The sequence below is a fragment of the Pezoporus occidentalis genome, unplaced genomic scaffold (assembly GCF_034315485.1).
Source record: "Pezoporus occidentalis ecotype Australia unplaced genomic scaffold, CSIRO_AGI_Poc_V1 ctg159, whole genome shotgun sequence".
Classification (NCBI taxonomy): domain Eukaryota; kingdom Metazoa; phylum Chordata; class Aves; order Psittaciformes; family Psittacidae; genus Pezoporus; species Pezoporus occidentalis.
The window spans coordinates 2969792-2993892 of NW_026913415.1; the positions used below are offsets into that span (position 1 = coordinate 2969792).

At 38.9% G+C, this 24101-nt stretch overlaps 1 protein-coding gene across 3 annotated transcripts; it reads right to left on the reverse strand.

Moving 5' to 3' along the window:
• Positions 1-20: 20 nt before the first annotated feature.
• CHRNA5 (cholinergic receptor nicotinic alpha 5 subunit) lies at positions 21-23971 on the reverse strand. Of its 3 annotated transcripts, none has more exons than XM_062612262.1 (6): positions 20388-23971; positions 8578-8729; positions 7662-7706; positions 6123-6232; positions 4397-5228; positions 21-2489 (listed from the first exon to the last, which is right to left on the reverse strand). In XM_062612262.1, the coding sequence occupies exons 3-6, from the start codon at positions 7686-7688 to the stop codon at positions 2328-2330; spliced, it is 1131 nt and encodes a 376-aa protein (XP_062468246.1). In that variant the 5' UTR covers positions 7689-7706; positions 8578-8729; positions 20388-23971; the 3' UTR covers positions 21-2327. The 3 variants fall into 3 exon arrangements, with proteins under 3 accessions (XP_062468246.1, XP_062468245.1, XP_062468247.1); XM_062612261.1 differs by lacking the exon at positions 20388-23971 and adding an exon at positions 18291-18530; XM_062612263.1 differs by lacking the exon at positions 20388-23971 and adding an exon at positions 16585-17591.
• Between the last annotated feature and the right edge of the window lie 130 nt (positions 23972-24101).

Sequence of the window (24101 nt, forward strand, 5' to 3'; positions counted from 1 at the left end):
GAACCAAACAGTTAAAAATCGTGCATTTTTTCCTTTTTCATTTATTTTGACCAAGTAACAAAAGCCTGTATAAGACAGCATTAGGTACCGTTCAACACATTCAGAAACAACTTACATAAGGAAGGGTCCATGCTTCTGAGTCTATTAAAAGTATTTTGTTTCAGGCACACCTGATAAGCTGAAGACCCTAAGAATTCTAGTGTCACCTATCTTAGCTGTATTTATCATGATCAGATTGTAGACGTGACTAAAAGAAATTAATGCATTTGTAAAACTGTGAGTTACTAGTATAAAGACTGAGACTCCTTCGGCCAATATACTGCCCATCGCCTTATGATGTAAGTGGGCTTACAGACATCATTCGAGAGAAGGAAAGAGATGAGTTGGGGAGTTCAAGAAAATAACAGATCTAGCTAACCTACAGGTTTATTTATTTTGCTTTCTGTTCAGGTAAAGGTAAAATTCAGTAATTCAAACCCAAGGAGGACTATAAATAGTAATTTAGCATTTGAAGAGGAAAGAAGACACCTAACATATTTCTGCAACTTCCACGCAGAGAAAGCCACTGATGCATTGTTTAATCTTAGTAATCCTGAGAAAATTATATTAATGGATTAAATCAGATAATTTTTGCAAAATCATGTTTGAAATTAATTATGATGGGAATAGAGGAAATACGGATTTCCAATGCTAGATGTAATTGTATAACTGAAGAGGAAGGAGGGACTCTTTATCATCAGAATTAATTATAAACTGGCGTATTTTAAGAGCCTTTAAAAGCTACACAAACCCAAGAATGTCCTACACACAAAAAACATTTGAAATAAATATTCAATAATCTATAAGTTATGATATAAGCAATCAGCATTATGATCAGTACAGTGCCAAATGGCACTATTCTTAAAGAGATGGGGGGAAATACTTATGCATTTTCCATATTCATAACTTACATTATCCAAGATACCACAATTTACATTACATTTCTAATCTAAGCATGTTAATGTAGAAATCTAAGTAAACAAAAATAAAAACCTCACAAGACTTGCTCCACCTTGGCATTACTGCACTAGCCCTGCAATATGCAACACTACGAAGTGCACTGACAAAACTTTGGTGGTGGAGAAGCCCCATCAATTTTAGTGTCTCTTCCAGAAATAAAGCTTTTAAGAAAGGTGGCATCATACTACATTTAAAATCAGTATTTAAAGAATGTATCTTAATGGATTAAAAGTTACAAGTTAGTTTTCAGCACTTTCAGAAAAAAAGCATGGGAAGACACAAGTCCTCATTGTTTAGAGTTACATGTGGTTCTATAATGGAGAGAACCGATTAAAAGGTAAATTTCTAAGTCCAGTTTAACAACTGTGTGAAATATCAATCATTTCAATTTGGTTACACAGCATAGTAGTTTTCAACCCATTTCCTTCAGAAAGGCATTCCCCATATTCCTTCTAATTGTGCTTAAAAGCTTAATTCTGAGAAATGCACAAAGGCAGGAAATGATTAACCTGTTTTCAACTAACATACTGTATCAAATCCTTCATCAAGAATAAATATATCTGAATGTTCTGGTCCATTAGAATACCTGTGCAACTTGGGAACTCATTTAATTGTGTCTGTCTTCTTCTCCATAACTGACACAGAGATATCGATATACCTGTATCCTGCAGGCATTTTAATAAAGTTTACTCTATTAAATGTTTGTGTTAGTATAATAAAACTAAAAGGATTGAAATTTAGCTGCAAATTCCATTGAATTAATACAGGCAAAACACAGCCAGATTGCTACTTTTACTGATATGTTGGATATACAGGAATTTTTATTGGTATTATTATTATTTTGAATTTACTTTGTATAAACCTTATGCTTTTACAACACATTCAAGAGAGCCACTAAAAGTTCTCTTTTGTGTACTATAGGAAATTGAAATAAGCAACTCTACTGTGTTAATATCTGCAAGTATTTAATATTCAATATAACAATTCCTACAATAATTTAACAATTGGACTCTAGCAATCATCACAAAAACATTCTAAATTCTTCTACCTTGCAGCAAGTGCCTGTGTGTGGTTTTCAGACATATCATACATGCAAGGGCTTAAGAAGATCCTTCTAATTCTGACCTGATTTAAAGGTAACTTAGACTGGCAATAAGCAAATAGACTTCTATGTGTCCTAGGGATGCCATGCTTTAAATTAAACATAATTTTCTGGGTTTCAATTTCTTGTTACTCTATCAGAAACATGCCTACAAAGAACATACATGGAAACAGAGCTACTGCAAAACTCCTGAGCCATATTAGCAGGACCCAGATCCAAAACTATTTTATGCATTTGTACTGCCTATATTTGTAGGTACTATTATACTTGCCCATTTATGAATAACAGGAATAAATAACACAAGTGATCCAACTATTGAAACCAAAAGAAAAGTCCATAAGAACATTTGATCAAGCACCTGAGCAATAAATTTCCAGTCTTCAACAACCTAAAAAACAGAGAATATGAGAGTTGGGTCAGTATGTGCAAGTAAAAGATACAGTACCAGACCCTGCAATTCTTAATCACATTTTTCCAATCATGTTCATCGGTAACACATATTAATAAATTTTATAACAACTCTATGGGCTAGAACAGGACCAAACTTCCATGTATGAAAATGGGTAAGCTATACAGACCACCACTAGATTTTAATGCAGAAACTGACCCTGACAAGCACTGAACATTCTCAGTTACAGAGAGATGAAACCAGTATGCAATTTTCTAGCATACTGCAGGATTTAGGATTCATGCCACAGCCTCATCATAAAGCAGAATTGCCAGGCAGGAGCTAGAAGCAAAAGTTGTATAAAAATACATAACCAACCAAACAAAACACACACACACATACAAAGCACACCTCCCAGACTTTCTGTACTCACTGTACTCTCAATTGTATTATTCATACCCATACACAGTTTTGCAAGTACAGCAGATATAATTGTGCAAGCAAATTTCAACCCTGCCAAACAATTGTATTTGACTTGAACTGGAGCTATCCGCATTTCCTAAGACTTCTGCTTCCCAAGAAGCAAGGCTACAACAGCACGAGATATGCAGGTTTTATTAACAACTTTTTCAATTAAGTCCTGCATTCTCTGGAGCCCAAATAATAAATTACAAGTGTATCCCCAGTTAGCTGTATATTAATTTTTGAGGTTTAGAGTCACAACATTACACCTGAAAAACAAAACCACTTACCACCTCTTTGTCACTCACAAATAGTGTGAGTTCAGTAAGAAAAAGGAAACCCACTCTTACTTTACATTAAATTCTATATTTAATATCAAACTATTCTATTTGTGTTGTTTATACAATGCAGGGGTATTAAATGCTGTTTCAGCAGTACAGTAGATAGATTTATTCAAAATCTAGGCTGAATACCTTGTGATAATGTCAGAATTGAGTCCTGAGAGGGTACATTAGAGGAGTTAGCTTATTATTAGGCTAGCATGTAAGAACATGTTCCTGGCAGCCAGCAATTTTGAAGACTGTCACTTCCATATAGATCGAAAGAATCTTCAGAAACAGATAGCATTATCATGAGACCACACAACAAATGTCTCTATTTCTACACAAGCCTGAAAATACCATTTGTCTCTGAGGTACCAACACTGCTAGCTTAAAAAACTCAGTACGAAAACAGATTTATAATGCTCTTACCCAAATGGTGTAAACATCCATTAAGGAGAGGTCAGAGTGCAAATGTACAGACTGAAAAAAAGCCTTTGACACCTTTTGATTTAATGTAGGGACAAATAATAAGGCTAGAAGAGAACACTCAAGAATTCATCTAGTCCATGTGTGATCTCAGCACAAAATGACCAATGTAGTTGCAGCTTGTATTTAAACTGATACAAGCTAGGGCATTAAAAATTGGTTTTATCTGGAATTGAAAGCTGCCAAATAATGCTTTGCAATCTTTTAAAGCAAATACATTTTCAGATAGCCTTCAGGTACAACAGTACAATGGAAAATACCTACTTCTCTCATCACAAAAATATCCCGCAGCACCGCAGGTAACAGTTACGGTACCTGCTCTTGTAACAGACAGGTATCTCTGACAATGTGCAACTAACAACATGAACTGCAGAAGAAAGCAAAAAACCCTAAAGAACCCAAGGACTGTATTGTATCAGCCCAGTACCTATAAGAATTCTCAGGATTATACCATACTTCTACTTTTTGTACTTCCACACTTGCCCTGTGTGGAAATAATTACACAACTTCCAGCGAAATACAAACACTGGGAATCCCGTAGCACACATTTAATATGCAACTTCATAGTAAACCATTACTTGCTTTTCTAATTTCCAGTTTAAAAAAAAAATGGAGTAATGTGACTAAAACACCCACCTCACGAACTTCATTCTCCTTCATAACATGTCTTCTAATATAGCGGATAGAATCTAGAGCTGCTTCCAAGGTGTTCCTAGATGGTTCTGATCCATTCATATTTCCTGTTTCCTCCTTCTGAGGAAAGTATCTATCCACATGACTTCTCATGCAAAGCAGCTTGGGAAGTCTGTGAAGAAATATCTTGCGAACCCAAGGTGCCATAGCGTTGTGTGTAGATGAAGAACGATGATGGATATTGATAGCAAATACAGTTATCACAATGGACAACGTCACAAATATCATCGTAAACACCAAGTATTCTCCTATAAGTGGAATAACTTTAGAAGATGACGGAATAATCTCTTCAATAACAAGAAGAAACACAGTTAAAGATACCAGTACTGAAGTGCAAAGTGAAATTTTTTCACCTTCATTTGAAGGAAGATAGAAGACAAGGACAGTCAGAAATGAAAGGCCAATACAAGGAATAATGAGAAACAATGTGTAAAAAAGTGGCAAACGTCTAATTATGAACGAATATGTAACAAAAGGATACCAGCAGCATCCATCAGTCCTATTTCCTTTGCTCCCTGTTGCAGTCACTATTTCCCATTCTCCGTTATCAAAAAAGTCTCTTTTGTCAACGTCATAATCTTCAAGAATTAGGTCAACTTGTGAACCATCGTAAGTCCAGGAGCCAAACTTCATAGAGCAGTTCTGGAGGTCGAAGGGGAAGAAGGTTACATCGATAGTACAAGAACTTTTGTAGTTTGCTGGTGGAGTCCAAGCAATGGTGCCATCATATTTCACCACAGTTTTTGTAGATGTTCCCTCAAAACGTCCATCTGCACTGAAAGAAGAGAGATAGATGCATGCAATTAGTGTGGGGAGGGGGTGTGTGGGGGGGTGGTTTTAAATAAGAAAATAAGTTTTGTTATTGTCATCTCAGCTGTTTCTCCCTTCTCCCTCTCCATAGCCAGCATTCTGTATGTGTACACAGTTTACAAACAACCAACTTCAGGAGGGTGAAAAATGTTTTCAAGTCATGAAAAGATCTGTGCAACTTTCTGGGGTCCCAATGACTTATGAAAGGATTGTAAAAATCCTGACCTCTAATAGCATGACCAAACTCTGGTCTCTACTGGGAATACAGCACAAAGACTTCTCAATTTGGCCAAATGATAATTATTGAACAACAAAAAGTTCCCAGAACAGGCAAAATAACAGGTGTGCCACCTCCAACTTGAATTTACAGCAACACAATCTCTGCAACAGCGTTTCCTCCTGCCTCACCAATCACGAAATATAAAAGCACAAAGATTCTAAAAATCTGTTAAGTCTCAAAGAAAAAAAAATAAACCCAAACCATTACAGCTGAGTGTACTTCATTCTAAATCCATCCTAAATATGACTTACAACGGCAGGAATTAGTTGCTTCCCTCCCACCACTCTACACTATTAGTTTGTACCCAGCACTGTGCAAGACATGGCTTTTCAATTAAAAAAAGAGTTTGCATGAAGAAACAGAAATAAACTTTTCAGAGAGACTAGATATTCCATACAGAAGCAAAGCAAAACATTTAACATTTAACATGACAATCAAATACATTTGCAGAGGCAAATTCTTCCACAGCTCTACTGAATACTTAGCTCTACCCTTAAATACCCAATGAACCTCCTAGAAGCAGCTTGGACAGTAAAGTTAGAAGAAAATGTATTTTATATGAAAAGATAAAAATCCTACTTGTCATACAACACAATATCTGGAATCCAAATAGAATCTGATGGGACACGAATAGACGTTATTCCAGCATAGTCTTCAGGATTCCACCTTAATCTTACATCTATCCATTCCTGTGGGTATAAGAGACATAACAATTATTATTTTGGGAAAGTTGGTTTAAGCAGGGCAGGACTGGATGAAGATACATACAAATGCAATTAAAACCAGATCAAACAGGCTTCTAAAATTTGCATAGCACAGTGAATTTGCTGAACAGACAGCTTTTTACTTCATCCACTATTTGTCTTCTGTTGCAAGAGCCACTTGACAGTATTTCTGTACCAAACTGAGGACATTAAAATCTTTATTTAAAGCATGTATACATAAATAAGAGCTATTATAATGCATAGACAATTAAATGTTGTCTATACAATATTTATAGACATAAATTCTGAATGAATAGCAGTGACTTTGGAAGCTGATCGGAAGTAACAAACATTTTCATCACAAAAAAAAGCATGCTGCAACTCTCACATGACAGTTGTTCCTATTTCTACCAACAACACTGAAAATAGCCCCACTAAAAGCACAGTGGTACTTTGGGAATTTTATATTTGAACTAAAAGCTCAAGAGGAAAAATTCACATTGCTAAGAATTTACCATCGCATAGAATTTTAAATACATATTTAGGTCAGTTCTCGTCTTATTTGGACTGATTCAACTGCAATAAATTCTGCAGAAACTCTTAAGAGGGCACAATGCGCTTTCGTTGACATGTTGCCATCTCATACTTGCTGAGCAGTCTCAAAGCTTTCCTGAAAAGAAAAACTTGCCCTAAAATTACGCTTACTTGTAAAGAAGGGAATGGGAAGCAACAGGGAGGAAAAAACCAAAGAAATAGCCCAACAAAAGTAATTCAGGAAGCCAGTAAGTATAATCAGGGTGTGCAGACATTCTTCTAAGTTAAATCAAGAATGATTTGTGGGCAGCATTTCCCAGGTTAAAGTGGCCGCTTAGTTTATCACTGGATTCTGACTAGTATAAAACCTGAGGCCTTTTCCTGCCCACACACTTAAGAGGAAAAAGTAGTTCTATATAGCAAACATATAAAACTTTGAAAGTGAAATTCTTCAGTGATGTTTATCTGATCATCTCAAACACCGCATACGAGAGAGATATTAAAAAACTGTTATACAAAAGACTACACAAACCCATCCTTTTTTAACAAAGAAAGAAAACTTATGTACTGAAGCAGTAACTTTCATGGTTGGATATACACACCTTGGAATATTAAATAGCCATGCGATGCCGTATCAGATTTCTTCACGTTGTAATTTTTTCTATATGTATCTTTCTTGTTTGGTTGGGTTTTTAAGAGTTTTTCTAACAAATAATCCTTTAAAGCATTTCTAGGGATTGTTTTTAAAGTAACTATGTAAAATAAAAGTTCATGCTACAGATAAGGCTTTTCAAATATACAATGAATTAGAAAAGTTTCCTCCAACTTTTGACCTACACTTACGAAGCTTCACAATTTTCCATCGCTATTTGACACATACCTGCTTCAACCAGACATTTGTTGTCATCAATTGATTTTTCTCATCCTATAAAAATAAAGTATATTTGATGTCAAAAATTTGCACAGTACATTCATAGTAACTAGTGCTAGTTCAGAGGTCTGTAACTTCAAATGCAAACCACACTTCTAAAAGCATTCCAGTCACTAGAATTATGACATTTGATTATTCAGCTGTTAACAGTGAGATATTTCCCCTTCTATGTCTCTTTCCTTCCTTCCATTTTTTTTCTTGGAGTATATTTTATGCAGTCTTACTGGTTTTCTATGGAAACATAAAGGAACAGCCACCACGTGGAAGAAAAACTCCTCTTACAGTTATAAGTACTGAATTCAGTTTGTACAAAATATTCTGAAGTGGAAAAATAATCTGGTTGATCTCTTCTCCATCACAGGCTACATGTGATATATATCACATATGTATCAATATCTACATCCAAGAGATAGTATTCCTTATTATGGAAGTGGTACATTTGAGGGATTAAGGGGTTTTTGCTGCTTAAAGGGGGAAAAAAAAACAAGCAGTGTTTGCAAGTGTTCCTGAATTTTACAGACATTAGACTGATAAAAGGTTAAAATTATGAAGTTTTCCCACTGAATAAATAAATTAAAACACAACTAAATCCCTGGGCTTAAGAATTTCACTGACATTGTCCCCATCCAAAAAAAAACAAACCACTAAACCTAAGAGCCGTTTGCCTTCCCAACCTCTGCCGTTGCTTCTTTGTGCCCCATCTACAACGCATTTTTTATTATGCTGATAATAATTCTAGAGGTTTCATCTATTGTGTTTAAGCTAAAATATGCACAGTTACTTCATATGACATTATCTTGCAGGATTTTAAGCATGAGGAGAACAAACAAGCAATCAAAACTCCCAAATAATATACTAGACATACCACATCTACTAGCTGGGAGATTGCAAGGCCAAACTTGATTTTTATTGTGTCGTTCAAGCGTTCCACTGGACGAACCCATCTTTGATAGTCTTCAAATAAATGTTTAAACAAGCGATCTTCACTTTTAGCAATAAAAGAAGGTTCAGATATACCTATATAAAAAAATAAGAATTAATTAACCCTGCTTTAAATGAAGAGTGTGTATCTGCATTCCTGTGTTCAAAGACCTACAGCTATGTTTATGCAGAGTTAAATTTCTCATTCTAGCCCCATTCCTCTGGAAGCATGGCACAGATGTTGGAAGTAGAATTTTATAGAATTATAGATACAAATCTGTATTATATATAGGTTTATATATAACACACACATACAGGTTTTATTAGCATCTTCATACTGGTTTTAAGAGATGATGGTATCTCTTAAGTACACTAAGATAATTTTAGTAAGAAAGGCAAAACGCACTTGTATCATTTACCCGGTGCTTCTATGGAACTTCACTAAAACTGAAAGCTTATCTATGAGGGAATGAAGTTCTATCATTGCACAACAAGGTGGTACTTTTTAAAGCCTCCATCCATACTCTACAGGTCTCTAGCATGTTGTTTAACTCTCACTCCAGCTTGAAACATCAGTCTCTTCATGTTTTGTACATTATTTCTTCAAAGTTTCGTCACATCTATGATGTATAAGCTTTGTAGTAGTTGCAGAACATTTCTCCCTACACTGGTGTCTTAAATACATGTGCCAACCCATTTACCAGTTTATCCTCCACCTGTTCTAATGTTATATTGACTGTAAGGCACCTTTCTAGTTAAGTGAATGTATACATTCCATTAATTCTTTTTCACTGTCCTCAAGGAGTCATTTCAGCGCCTGGAGGCTGCTGATGGAATGGAATGGTAAGAAAAAAATCTTTGTATAGCTTACAAAGAAGTGGAAACTAAAGGTCTTCTTTTGTTTCCTGCAGGAATGGAATACAGGGCAGAGCTTTGGGGGGTGGGAAATGTACAAACTGCAGGCAGAGAGCAGCCCGGAGCCTATAAAAGAGATGCAAGTTGTCCTAAAGCACCCCAGTGAAGCAACCACTGGCCTTTATCTTGGAAATCCACAAAAAATGAGGGGTTTACCAATGTGGTTTCAGTGAAGTGCAACAGTAGATACCCTGCTACCCCCAAAAAAGGCAAAGCTTAAGAGAAACCATGGGAGAAAAAACACGAAAAACATATATATCCTAATACATAATCCTAAATAACAAAAGAAGGACAAACTTGGGGAAGATATGGAGAGGGGAGGCAAAAAAAAGCAAAACCAGTGTCTAGCTAGGTAACTTGAACAGCTTTCAAAGGCAGTGTGAAAGACCTGAAGAAGACCACTGCCTTAAGAAGCAGCATGAGCAACACACATTTGGCCTTTTGAAGGGCAAAGCTCCAAAAGGGTCTCCAGTCGCCAGACAGAAGTCAGAGCAACCACAGAAGACATGAACATTTGCCCTGGACAAAAATTTTTGCTACTCACCAATGAAATTTAAACTGACTGAAAATACTGCTGAGGAAAGACCTAACTAGTTAGTTTTGGGAACAAAGTAAACCAAAGAAAGATACTCACAACCATCTCTTTTTAATGCAGATTTAAAATACTATACCATTACATAAATGTATGGCGTGACCTCTCTAGAAACAATGTGCTCACTAACAGCATCCATCTAAAAAAAGATATATCAGAAGCAGAAAAGCACTGGAGAATGTCATAAACAGATTAAAACCAGGGACAGTCATCCATGCAAGGAGAGATTTAAAAGATTAACATTATTTTGTTTGGAAAGGAGGTGAATTTACTGGACATAACAGAAGTAGATAAAGTGCTGAAAAATATATGCAGAAAACCCCCTGATGGCATTTATCCTTGCTCATAAAATAAGGTAAAGGAAACAAGAGCATCAATCAAAGGCAGTCTGAACAATTTCTATTTGGAGTTGTACCATTAACATTCAGCAAATCAGAGATTATTAGATACTGCAGAGGACTAAAATTTCAGAGTTGCCTGGGATTACTAAACTGTCAGTTGTACCTGGGAGCATCATCACTGCACAGGGTACCAGTGCATGTTTCAACACAGCCTCCAGAATCCACCTCTGAATTGGATCAGGAGTTTGCTGGCTTGCATTTGGTGCAGAGGCTTGGCTAACACCATTTAAACCATTAATTTAGATGGACCTACTCCTGTGTGACTCTGACCACTGCAGCCCAGACAACTGAGACAGGCAGCTGAAGTCTTAAGTTCCCTCCCATTCTTCAAAGTGCTTTAGTGACAGCAGCCACTTTCTGCTGCGCTGCAAAGATCAGCAGATCCTTTGGGCAGAACACCCAAAGTGCTGCAAAGCCCAATCACAGGAGAATTCCCTGCCTTCTGCACTGCAGGTTTGGGGAAGTTAGTGTTAGTTATTGTGAATACTAACTGGATTTTCTCTGAAATTTCATAGTAGGAACAAAAGCAAAATGTAGCTTCAGGAATAGAATCAGCAAAGTGGGAGCAACAGGACACCTTTTCCCTCCAAATCTTACCATACTGCTACTGAATGGTTGCTGTTGCAGGCCAAATCTACATTTGGATTTTAAGACAGTTCACCCTTCTGTTTCAAAACACAAATCTACCTGTTTACAGTGTATTTCATTAATTCACTATCCTAGTGTTATTCAAGATGCATTATTTGTACATGCTCAACAATTTAACATCTTTCCTTTTTGAGGTTCTTGACAGGTGGGTTGTGTAACAGCAGAGAACTAATGAGCAACTTGCATTGTACAATTGGGCACACCTTAGATGGATACATGAAAACACACAGGACAGAAGAATTACTGCCAAAATGGAACCAGTAACAAGACGTTACACACACACACACACACACACATTACCTTCACAGTTATTAGGTTAAAATACGTTTATTTTTATTGATACCTTAGGTTCAGTGTATCCTTACTAGCCAAGGAATCTTTCTTACCTGCAACTATACATAGATTTGCCAAGTCCTACTTCTTACAGACATCCAAAACAATGTTTCCTGAAGACGCAACTTAATTTCTCTATTTCTATATCCCTATTTCCTGAATTATGGATGTTTTGTAAATATTTCAGCCTAATGTTTCATAAATACTCAATTTTTGTATTAGCATTAATTACATTTCCCTTTTACGGTTACAATCTCAGCTGAGTTTTTTGTGCAATCTGAGCATGACTCTGCAGCTGGGTATTCTCTCGCCACTAATTGACCTTGAAGCAATGCAGAGGCAAAGTTGCACTTTCACCAGTCCCGTGTTCCTGTAAGATGACCTTCTGTACAGAAACACAGCACCTTCAGGGTAGATGCTATTTCCAGATTAAGCTTCTCTTAAAACACAGCATCTTCCTAGTTACGTTGAATGGGAATATGTTCCTTTACCACTTTCAGATACTTATGGGAGGGGTTTCAAATATTCCATGCTTGCACCTACAGTATACTCACTGAGTAACAATACAGTTAAACTGTTTTGGTGGGTTTTCTTTCTATCACAGAAATAGCCACGCTTCTTCATATTTCTAATTTATTTTGTTATTTAATAAGCTGGGGCATAGTTGTCTATAAAAGGCAGCTTGTACAAAGGAATGCCCCATGAGGAGGCTGTAGTAACCATGCATTAACAGTTGACAAAAGTAAAATCAATAACCACCCCTACATTTCCATATTTTATTCAATAGGACCACTCAGCTCACTTGTTACACAGACCATATATCTTTGATTTCACTTGTCTGTGTGCTTTTAAGATTTTAATACTGCGGTATCAATCCCAACAAAAAAATGAAGAACTGGTGGCAAGCACAAAAACAAACAGAAGAGAGGAAAAGAGGTAAAATGCAGCTAGTGCCTAAAGGCTGCAGACTAGCTATGCTGGTTGGAGGAAATTAGAAAGTGGTTAGAACCTGTGACTAGCAAGATTAGCAACGAACTAACCTGCAGTACAAATCTCATACTAAATCAGAAGGTAAGAGATTATGGAAGCACTCCTCCCTGCTACTACCTCACTGTACTGAATAAAAATTAGATCTGTAGCAATTCTATGCATGCCTGTATTTGTGTGGCTTTATTTCTGTTGAGGTCAGGTAACTTCTCTAGTCTAAATCAAAGGTAGCTGTCTATATCGTTCAGTGATAAATTCTAACAATGTTTACTTTATAACTGACACCTGAAACTCTTCTCCGCTCACTCCCTCTCAGCATGATTCCATCAGCAGCAAAACCCCCTCAATCACATAAGAAAACATTGGATGGCAGAATTCTGAAAAAGGAGACAAACATTTATGCACAAAGCACACCAATGATTCAAATCCTTTCAACTTTGAACTAGTTGGAACACACTTCTGACAAATATTAAGTAGAAATTCTAATTACACACCTGACCTCGGCACAATAGTATTTAAAAAATCAAATCTAACATTTCCTCCCAAAACATTTAATCAAAGTACTTTGAAAGAGCTACTTAGAAAAGAGAAGGAAGCATTACATGGGTTTCAGATGCATGACAGAACATGTACATGTCTATTCCTTTGGTTAACATCCTCAAGTAAAGGTTCCACCATTGCTGCTAATGGCAGGCTTTTCTGAATGCTTCAGTTAAATTACAGAAGTGCTATTCTTTTGTAAAATCCATCTTTTTACATTGTTTCTTACTGTACCAATTACAGGATGAAATTTATTAGGATCTTCATATAATTTAGCAGCAGTATTCTTTTCATAGAATTGTCAGTGGAACTTTTACTGTTACAGCTATGCCTCATATCTTTTCATGTCATTTTGTTTGTTTGTTTTTTAATGAGAGTACATCACAGTCCATGTTTCTCAAAATAAACTTCCTTTGAACGCTATATTTCTCTGTGCTTCCTTATATAAAGTGTCTAAGAGCCACATCGGCATCGCACGTGTATCACTGGTCCTCTCACTTTAAATAGTTTGCTCAAAGCATTTTCTAATTGCTATAATTGAGTGTTACTGGTTTCAGGTTTTCTTTGGATCACTTCTGCCTGCATTTTCAAGAGCGATCACAGGAGCAGGGAAATGGTCACTTTTAGAAGCTGAATGTCCTAATGTTAAGATGTGGACTCAGAAGGAACATATTTTTCTAATGCAGATTGACAATCGTATACTAGTGTAACGAAAGAGAACACTATAAGGACAGTAAGCTTAGAAAAATATCCATACTTTATAGTTAACATTCAATTTTTAACAGTGTGCTATCGTAACATATAAACTGTTATCCACAAATCTAACTATGACAAACTACAAGACAACTAATAGTTTGCCTACAAACTAGGAAGGTGAATGGATATATACAGTACACCTGCCTGCAGTACACACTAGTGTATTTGTTCAGATGATGCTGTGATTTATTTGTTTTTAAACTAACACATTTTCCATGATTTATAACAATAGAAGCACTTTGAAGCCTAGAAGCACAATGGTTAACTGTTTAAACCTGACTCTCAAACTATTCAGTGGTCATTTTGAGAGGAAAGAAGAGTTTTCCACCTTTCTTACAAACTTGTCCTACAGTGGACATCAGAGCTTTTCCTCCTTTCAGTTTACAGCTGTTCCCCCCAAAATCTATTCACATCACAGTATTTGGTAGCTGGTGACAATTCTAACTACAAGTCACCTTTATATTGCAGCAGACAGGAAAAAGAACAAGATCATGCTGAGTATTAACAACACAGACCTCTCTGTCTGAGCCTCCCTTTACATTTTAAAGAATCTCCCACAACTACTTCATTAAGCAGAAAAGATATGTAATATATCAAATTAAGTGTAGAATGGAAGTTCTATTTCTGTACTGATTCCCCGCTTCCTTTAAAAGGATGGTGAGTCATGCTTTCTACTTCTCCTTCTATGCTTTAGCAATTGCCAAGAATTCAACCGCTAAGAGTCAAACATTTGGTTAACAGTAATCATTTAGAGACATCGAAATCACCTTTACTAGAATGGCTGTGAGTCTAAGCAGGATTACAAACTCTGTTCAATTTACTGAACAAGAGTCAGAAAACCCAGCTATTAAATTCTGTACTTCCTAGAAGTACCTTTTCTCCCCTGTTCAAACGTAAGGCCAAAGCCCATCACTACACCTACAAGCAGGAAAAGGTGGCTATTCTTGACCATTTCTTGGGTGGATTTTCTGCAAATCTGGTTTGCTGTGTTTAGTTCAGAGCTTGTCTTGTGATTTCTAAAGTTGAGAGTACAAAAGTGACAGCCTTGTATTTCAACCCCTGATGCCTGGCAGCTGCTAGCTGCTTCAGGGATTTTAAGGATTGTTCCATGGCTTTCAAGTTACTGGGAGGATTTCTGCCTTCTCTCTTACCCAGCACATCAGTCTCCTGCTGATCGGTAGCAAAATCAAATGGTATAGTGTGGACATGAACCTATCAAGGATAGGTTCTTGCAATACTGCTTAGCACTTACCAATACAGAGGTACAAGAACTGCATATTGAAAGCAGGAAAGATGTTTCTTACACTCAAATTTAAAAGATTAAAATTTCTAGCTTGATAATGTCAAAGAATTAACTATTAACTATTCCCTAATAGCTGAATATCAAGGGATAATTATGGCCCATAATAATTAATGCATTTACAAGTTTGATTAATAATGGCATAATATACTGCCGTGTAGTTTGTAGCTAATCAAGAAATAGATAATCTAAACGGTGTAATTGATAATAAGATATAACTGGAGCACAAACCATTCCTTTTAAAATTCCCGTGCTATGGAGTCCACCGTAAACCACGCTGCATGCCAAACAGCTTCCTGAACTGTACACTGAGGCTATTGCCACCAGCAGTATCCTGATTAACAGCCACCTACAGCACTAACATTACAGGCCCGTGGCATGGCACAGCATTTCCTCCTCAGTTCATCAACACTAACATGTTCCACTCAGCTTTGAGCAGACAGAACTGTAATCCCTTCCCACTGCCCAACAGCCAGAGCTCATGAAAAGGCTGCCTCACTTCAGGATGTCTCAGGGTAAAAATCCTGCTCACTCTGAAGCCAGGGGGACTTTTATTGTAACAGATCCAGGATTTTGCCATCTCTCTTTAGACCGCTTTTAAGAATTGCATCATTTTCACTGACCGTTGACCAGTTGATAGGGACTGAAGATGGACTATGAAGACTACATTGACGTATGCTGAATGCAAGCAGCAAAAGCATGCTTACAAGTGTGGATAGCACAGGGAGTAAAAGGAAGAACAAGCATGTAGATTCTTAAAATTAGAACCATCGATTCATACTGATTTAGACGGGATGCATCATCGAAGTAAACACAAATCCAAAATTTATGTAAGCCAATGAGCTTCAGGCTTTGGGCTTCTCCCAAGTTGCCAGTGCAGTCCTGGGTGCTGCAGATGTTGTTCACTTGGCAGTAACTTCTGCCACAGAAGCATTTTGCTTGTACAGCTCAATTCCAGTCTTGGATACACTGGAACATACAAGCCTATGGCTAACAGAAATAAGATACCCTGTTCAGGAATCAGATACTTTGCTCAAAACCAGATGTAGAGTAGATATCAGAATATACACTATCATACAAAAATCAGGTTTCACCATTCTGAAAAGTGGGAAACTATGTGAGTACTTCCTTCTGCAGCTCCTACAAAATCAGCACAGGCATTTCTCCTCAAATCAATGCTCACATTTCTCTTACTAAGAATCTCTAAAGAAAGCCCAAAATATTTTAAAAGGAAAATCACAAGAAACCCCTACAAGAGGGAAGGTTTGCAGGCTCCTGTTTGCCAGGGAGAAGGATCCAATCTATTAAACTGAGTGGAGAAAGCTTGGGTGTATGAACTCTCAAGAAAACACTACCACAGGTCTCCAGCACAGCACAGCGGTACCGTATAGGTGCACACAGTATAGGTGGTGCTTCAACAAATTCAATTTGTGCATTTAAGTCTTGCCTATTAGATTAAGAGCAAAGAACAAAACTTACAACTTGTTTGTATTTTAAATGAGCATGAATTCTGTCTGGTCAAATCAGAGTTACCCAGGATAAAGGATTAGTTCACCTCTGGACTACTAACTGGAAGAAAAAACAAATTCATTTACAAGTACTCTTAAAGTATCAAAACCCAAGTCATGTCCACAAACCACGTTCACTCATTAAAATGATTACTGTACCATATGCAAACCAACACCTCTAAAATAATGGTAACCGTATGTACATGATACTCTGATCTAAATTATTCCCATTGGCCCTGTATTTTAATAATAGAAAGTTATAACATTTTGCATCTTCTTAACAGCAGATTTCATTTGATCTTAGACCAAGCAAAACGTGAAAAGAAAATCTGATCCTGTGACCAGTTCTCAATGAAATCAAAACTGTTGGCTAGTGCCAAAAGGCAAAATTTGGCTTAACCTGACTGCAGTTAACTCTAAACAGTCATACATACATCATACAATGCAATCATCTCCTACAGGAATACCTTCTCTCATGAGGAGAAACACCACTTCTCCAAATACCGAGACAAAGAATAATCTCTTAAACCACATTTAGCAAAACCAGGCTGCGGTTCCGTATGTGGAATTAAACCCAAGATGTCGATACAATTTGCTCTCTATAAACCATACTTACAACCTTTTTTTTTTTTTTCCGGTTTTGAGCTAATATTAAAAAGGTCGGTTTTATTCTTCATTCATTTCCTTTCTGCTTGTGAGCACTGCAGTTATGACTCCGAGACATTCTGCAGAACTCTTCACAAAGTACCCGTAAATTACACAAAAGCAATGCTTTAAAGAAACTATTTCTAAATACTTCTTTGAAAGAGCATCGATTTTGCTCCTTTAATCTCGGTGTAATTTTATAAGCACTTCAGCCTCATGTGCTACTTTACATCCTTCAACTCTGAAAGCAGCATCCTGACAGAAGAGGGGACCGGCTCTTCTGAAGTTAAAGAAACGATGCATAAGCAAACTCAAACCAATTCTGTTGTAAGTCATTCAGAGGAACATTGTGCAGCCTGATCCACAGGCGACGTTGCAATCATTCCCACACATCGCGTCAATTTACCCCCACCAGGGGCTAACACAAGTGCCCGCACCACCAACCTACACCTGCCGCGCTCCCGAGCTGGCGGGCAGCGCAAACGCTGACAGCCCCGGCACCCCCAGATCGCTATATACTCGTTTAGGAAGCGTTAACACCCGGGCGATGAAACGTGGCGCCCCCCAAAAGCCGCCCCGTGGCACCGCGGCCTCCGCAGGGTCACGTCAGTGTTTGTAAACGCTCACCCGTCCCTCAGCACCCCTCGGGCACCGCCGCAACCCCGCTCCACCGGCCACCAGCGCCGGCAGCGGCCTCGCCTCCTCCGCCTCCGGCCAAAAGTTGCCCTCGCGGTGCGCGGCCGCCTCAGCCCCGGCAGCGCTCTCCCCTCACGCAGAGCCCGCCACGCTCCCCTCAGGGCACGCGCCCTCCTCCCGCCGCTGCCCACCGCGCTGCGGACCCAGGACCGGCACAGGCGGGGAGGCGGCGGCGGCTCGGCAGACCCCTGGTCTCTGGCAGGCTTACGCGGACCCGGGGCTTAGAGGTGCCCTCCGGCCCCCGCCGAAGCAGCCGCCCTCTCCTCTCTCCTCCCTCCTCCCTGGCGGCCCCATCCCGGCGCCCCGCTGCCCTTCACCCGCCCTGAAGCGCCTTACCCGTGCGCGGGGCGCGAGCGGCGGGGCCGGCTCCGGGCTGGCCGAGAAAGGGCGCGAAGAAGCAGGTGAGGAGGAGCAGGGGGCGGCCGCAGCGCAGCCGGGACCCGCACTCGGCCATGGCTGGGGCACGGCCCCCGCGGCTTCCCGGCCCCGCGCCGAGCACCGGGCGCAGCGATGGGGGCAGCCGCGCCCCCGGTACAGGGTTGGCCACGCCCCGCCGCGGAGCTGTGAGGGGGGGGCGGCGGCCTCGGCAAGGCCCCTTGGGGGGCTGTGGGGACGGCCCCGCTTCGGGCGGGAAGCGGCCCCCGCGGGGCAGGTACGGGCGGGGGGAGCCGCAGCGGTGCCCGGGCCGCCGCGCCCCGCCAGTGCCGCCGTTACTCACGCAGCTCCTCCCGCAGGTGCCTCAGCCAACCGCGGCCGCAGCGGTGTCCAGCGGGGCCGGCAGCCCTAAATCCACCCGGGGGCAGGGGGCTGCCGCTGCCCCCTTTGAACCGTGGAGCGGGAGGGTGCCACTGCGGGTGGCAGCGAGGAGAAGAGCACGGCACCAAGGAACTTCAGAGTTCCGCTGCACAGAAACACCCTGCAGCTCGGTTTTTAAGTTTCTAAACCAGAATGTTTTGGAACTTCTAATCAAAAATAGATGAGCTGATGCAAGCTAAAAAGTACCCAGGATCGTTCCGTTTCTACGTACGTTATAGATACATAACATAAAATGAATGCTCTGTACAAAAACACACCTTTTTTTCTCTCTCAGCGAAACGAAACGCTGTTACGAAAGACAGCTTTAAATCCACCAACTGTGCAATGCAGCGAATTGTTTTCCCCTAAATCATCCCAATGGAAACACTCAGTGGATGTGTTGCCACACAGAACAGCAGCATCTGCCATTAATGAATTCTTTACATTTAAGGATCTTTACAGAGAGCACAGCTGTGGAAAGAAGGGCTAAATGGGTCTGCAGGGTGTTAATCAGCTGCTACGTGATAAATACCAGATTCCTCAGAAATAAAATGGACCCTGTTCAGCTCAAATAATTTTAGCAACTTTGAATTTTCTTACCATGAACATTACCCAAAGCAGCAATTTCAGAAAGAGCGTTGCCAGTTCTCAGAATGCTTTGATATCAAGTGCTCATTATATACAAGAACAGTGCATCTGTTTGTGTAAATCGTGAACCTTACAGATGACCAAAACAGAGCACTTCAGCATTTCAATCCCTTTCTTCATTTCAAACTTGTGGTGGTCTGTGTTACCTTACCCTGCACCCCATTTAGGATGTGAATGTCTGCACAGTCTGCCCAAGCCCTCCAAAAAAAGGCTGCTTACACAGTGGTTTCTTCCAGCACACTTCCAGTGACATGCTGTATTGATCTGAATGCTCTGCAGTAAATATGGTCATTTTCTATATTGAGAATCCTTTTGTATCCTGCATGTCCTCCACATTCAAAGTATGGATGTGTTAAAGGCTGCAGCAGGACTGGAATGCTCAGTATATATGCAGTGTCAACCCAAAATTCTGGAGTAAATCAAAATCTATTTCAGCCCAAAGCATGTAACAAAGTCCCCTGTTTGATCCCTTTGTGTTACAGTGAAGTTGTGATGTTGCACATCTGAAACTGCAGATCCACAGTTTCTGGTGACGACTGGTCCACCACTGCACTGCACCTGAGGTAAGGTTATCACCTCCAAATCGGTACTTCTGTTAGCAGCCGATGTGCATTGCAGTAGATGCATTTTAGAGCCATCATGTCTGGTTAACAGCGTTAAATTTAGTTGCCACTGGAATATGCAGGGCACAGCAAACTGGTTTTATTACATAACTATGAATTTGTTTACAGCTGGGTCCTAGCTGGGCAAAACAGATGCTGTAATCCTGTAAAAGGATTAAACTGTCTGGGTTACATGGCCAACATTGTGCTAAATATTTGATGTAGCATCATCTGGCACGCATTATGTGGTATTATTATTGATAAAAAACAGTAGTTATAAATAAGAAGCTATTTTTTCTTGCTTCTTTGAACTTGGAGCAAAACATTCATAGTAACAGCAGCATGTTAAGCTTAATATTTATCATTAAGTGAAAGCCTAAAGAATTACCTGAGTAATGCCTGCTATCCTTCCTGAAGGGTCCCTCTCAGCAGGAGCTGACATTTGAAGGTCCCCACTAATGTATGTTCTGAGAATCTGCAGTGACTTGGCTGATGGCAGATTTTCCTGTGCACTGAGGAGTACTTGAACTGGAAAGCCAAACGCCAGATTAATCACAGATAAAAATAGAAAGCTGCTCACTTCTCTTCGCAAAAACCAGGAATACTCTAATTCGGTTTTTGTGTGTGAAGCGGAGTTTTGTCCAGATTAAAGCCAGGAGTTATGTAACCCACTAAGGGGACTCTCAGATCAAGTTATTTTAGTGGGTTTTCATACTGTAATAGAAAGAACTGCAATTAAAACTTGAAAATGAGGACAGATCTTACTACAGAAAATCTGTAATGGGAAATATTCCTTAAATAAACTGGGACACTTAAATATGTCCTAGAACCTCATCTAGTCTGCAACTGCATCATTTCTCTCATGTATGAAGTACCTGAGTGCATTCACTTCTTAGACTCAGATGTCATCAGTTATCTATGTATCACATACAGTCCTGCAGCTTCTAAAACCATTAATTTGAATATCTTGTAATCATTAATACATTCGTTCTCCCAAAACAGTGGAGAAGCACTGTCCCTAATTTTAAGATTCTGAACAGAATGAATACAGAATTGCCTTGGGAATCTATTACAGAATAGAAGCAGCCAGCAAACTGAACATAAGAAGTACTTAGTTTATCATCTTATTTTGAGTGCTGACAATTAAAAGTATTTGGATGAATAGGGAGACATACCTAAAAGAATATTCTGCCTATGCACAACATAGTAAGTGAGAGAAGAAGCAGTCTTGGAAGTTAACGTGCCTTTATTTGAACAGGATACAATCATCTAGAAAACAAGCTAACTCTTTATCTAAGCAAGAAACAGCACAGGTATTACTGGAGAAGCAGTAGTTCCATTATCTCTTAAAATTCCTTAGAATAACAAAACACATTACAGTTTATTAGGACACTCTATTAGTGAATACTTGCCCTAGCAAGCTTTGTCATGCACTCAAATGAGATATAAGCTACCCAATCTTTAAGTTTACTAACATCCTATTATGCAAACAGTTTCAATTAAGTACTTGTACCTAACGTGAAAAATCTGCCGCCTTCCACAGCACCACATGAAGTTCTGGTGTTGAACTAACACTTAATCCACATCAATAGCTAGTTAGTTGAAATACTTGTGTAATACATTCTAAAGTCTACATAAACACCACATGCACAAAAAAAAAAAGTCCATACAAAGAACAGGAAGATCATTTTTCTGTTCTTTACTACTTATCCCCAAACCACTCCCAGTAAAGGCACAAAGCCAGAACCACACAAGAGGCCTTTGCAGGCAACTGCTGCTCTATTTCTAGGAAAAACAGGGTAAGAATATCTCCAGAAGACTCCTATCAGTAAAATATCCCCAGTATCTGCTTAATGTGCTAGGTTCACATGCAGAAAAGAATGAGAACTTAAATTTAGTGTAGCAGAACTTTGCTGTACGTCTTGGCTACAAGTGCCAGCTAGCTAGTCACTTGCCTATTCCAAGGCAGTACAGAGGTTCATCTCACAGTCAGCTGTTAATGGCACTGAGTAGAGATGGCATTTCTTAAATTAAATAGGTAATTATTGTTCAAAGATTATACTCAAAAGTATTTGACAGTACTTTTACTTTGGATAAACAAAACCTTTTGATAAATAGGTCTTTTAAAACGTAGTGTAACTACACAACTTACCACAATGCTTCAATAATGGACTACAGATCAGAAACTTATCCCCACTTGATTATTACAGTATCTCTTTTATCAGCAAACGAAGCAGTGTTCGGCAATGAAATGCTATTGGTAACTCTTTAAATAAAGATGCAAATATATTTGTTATCCCCTTGTTGTTGTAAACAGAAGCATTTAAGAAAAAATGTTATAATAAATCTATATCCTAAGCTATCTAATATTACTTTACTAGTATACTAAACAAACTGCTTTGTGTGATTTATATACATTAATGAATCCAGACTCAACGCTGGAGTCAACCACGTTTTGTTTCAAGCAATCCTTGAGAAGTTACATTTTCACTGCTGCTTTTAAAGCATATTCAGGTACCTGTATAACCATTATCAGTGATCTAGAAACCTGCAAAAGATGATTATTTTGATGATACAGCATTCATGGTATCAAAAAATAAAGTTGAGCACTGAGCTTTCTACATAAAAATTGAACTTGAGGTATTAATACAACACTTAAAAATTGAGATTAAATCTTACCCATTGCATGTTGTCTGCAACTGTTCAGTACTTGTTACATGAGTATCACTCCTATTTTGTTATTTGGAAGATCTACTGTTGTGCAAGGTACAAGTAAAAAGCTTTTATTAGCTATAAAATTTGAATACCGTCAAACTCCTGTCTTAAGTTCAGTACAAAAGACTAAAGCAATTGCCTAGCACTGAGGTTTAGAAAAGGAAGCATCAGGTCCTGCAGACCGCACAGAACACAACTCACTCTATACCATGCTCTGTACAGAGGTTGCCAAAGTGAGTGCAGTCCATCTGTGCGAGCTGCAGCACAGACGCCTCAAGTCAAATTCCTTCCCTCTGTTCTCAACAGTGAATCTTACAGCAAATGAGCTCAAAAACGGGTTTTGTTGAGACTAAAGGCAATTTCTGGCCATGTTAACAAAGTACATTCCATCAGTCAAAAGTGTCTGGGATGGGTAAATCACTGTCTGGACTCACACCATTTATTCAGATGGTCATCCTAAATCCTGTGAACTCTAGATATCCTTTAGGGTAAAACAAAAAGCTACTGATAAAGGCAACCCAGGGGCAGCATGGGCTGGGGCACCAGTGTCACAGTTTGAAATGCAGCAGACAAGTCCTCTCATTGAAGCATGTCACTTGAGTGAGCTTTTCAATTTGCTTTTGATAACCAAAAGGGTTCAAAATGATTTTCAGTAACTTTCATCTCTTCAGAGCTACAAGAGACTCTTGTTAACCTGAAAAGCATTACTTTGCATTTAGTGTAGAACAAAAATGATTCTGAATTCATCCACAAATACTTTGATTTCTCAAGTGGCTAACTTGTTAGTTTTCAACTGTTGATGTCAGAGAAGGGAACCTAGTTCTCTGGGGAAACATCACTAAACTAAACATACAACACAATTTCCTTTCAGGATAAAGTTTAAAAGAGTCAACATGGTCTAAAATCATGCACTATGTTATTCACCTACTGTATTTTGACAAGATAACTTCACATACCCACGTGGCCTTTGTGAAAAGTCTGGCTACTGTGTCCGAATATACCTAGCATTATATGAGTAATTTCTTAGCAAACACATGCACTCATGAAAGCCAGTGAGTTACTGAACACATTTGCTACAGGGCATGTTTCAAACACATCTGCTTTGCGAGACCATCAGTTTGACATAGCCTGCTGTAGAACAAAACAGACCAAAATGAAAGCTTGGCATGCCAGCACACTTTAATTCTGTATATGTGAAGTGTTTTTTCAAACTTAGGAGCCCTTTTCACTACTTTAAAAGGGAAACCCACACATACACACAAAATTCTAACAATTCTATCACCACATTAGTTCTTTACCAACTACCTACTAGCATATACCTTGGTTTAATGGTTTAAAGTTATTAAAACCCTTAAGATTGTGCATATACCAGGCATTACTTCAGAAA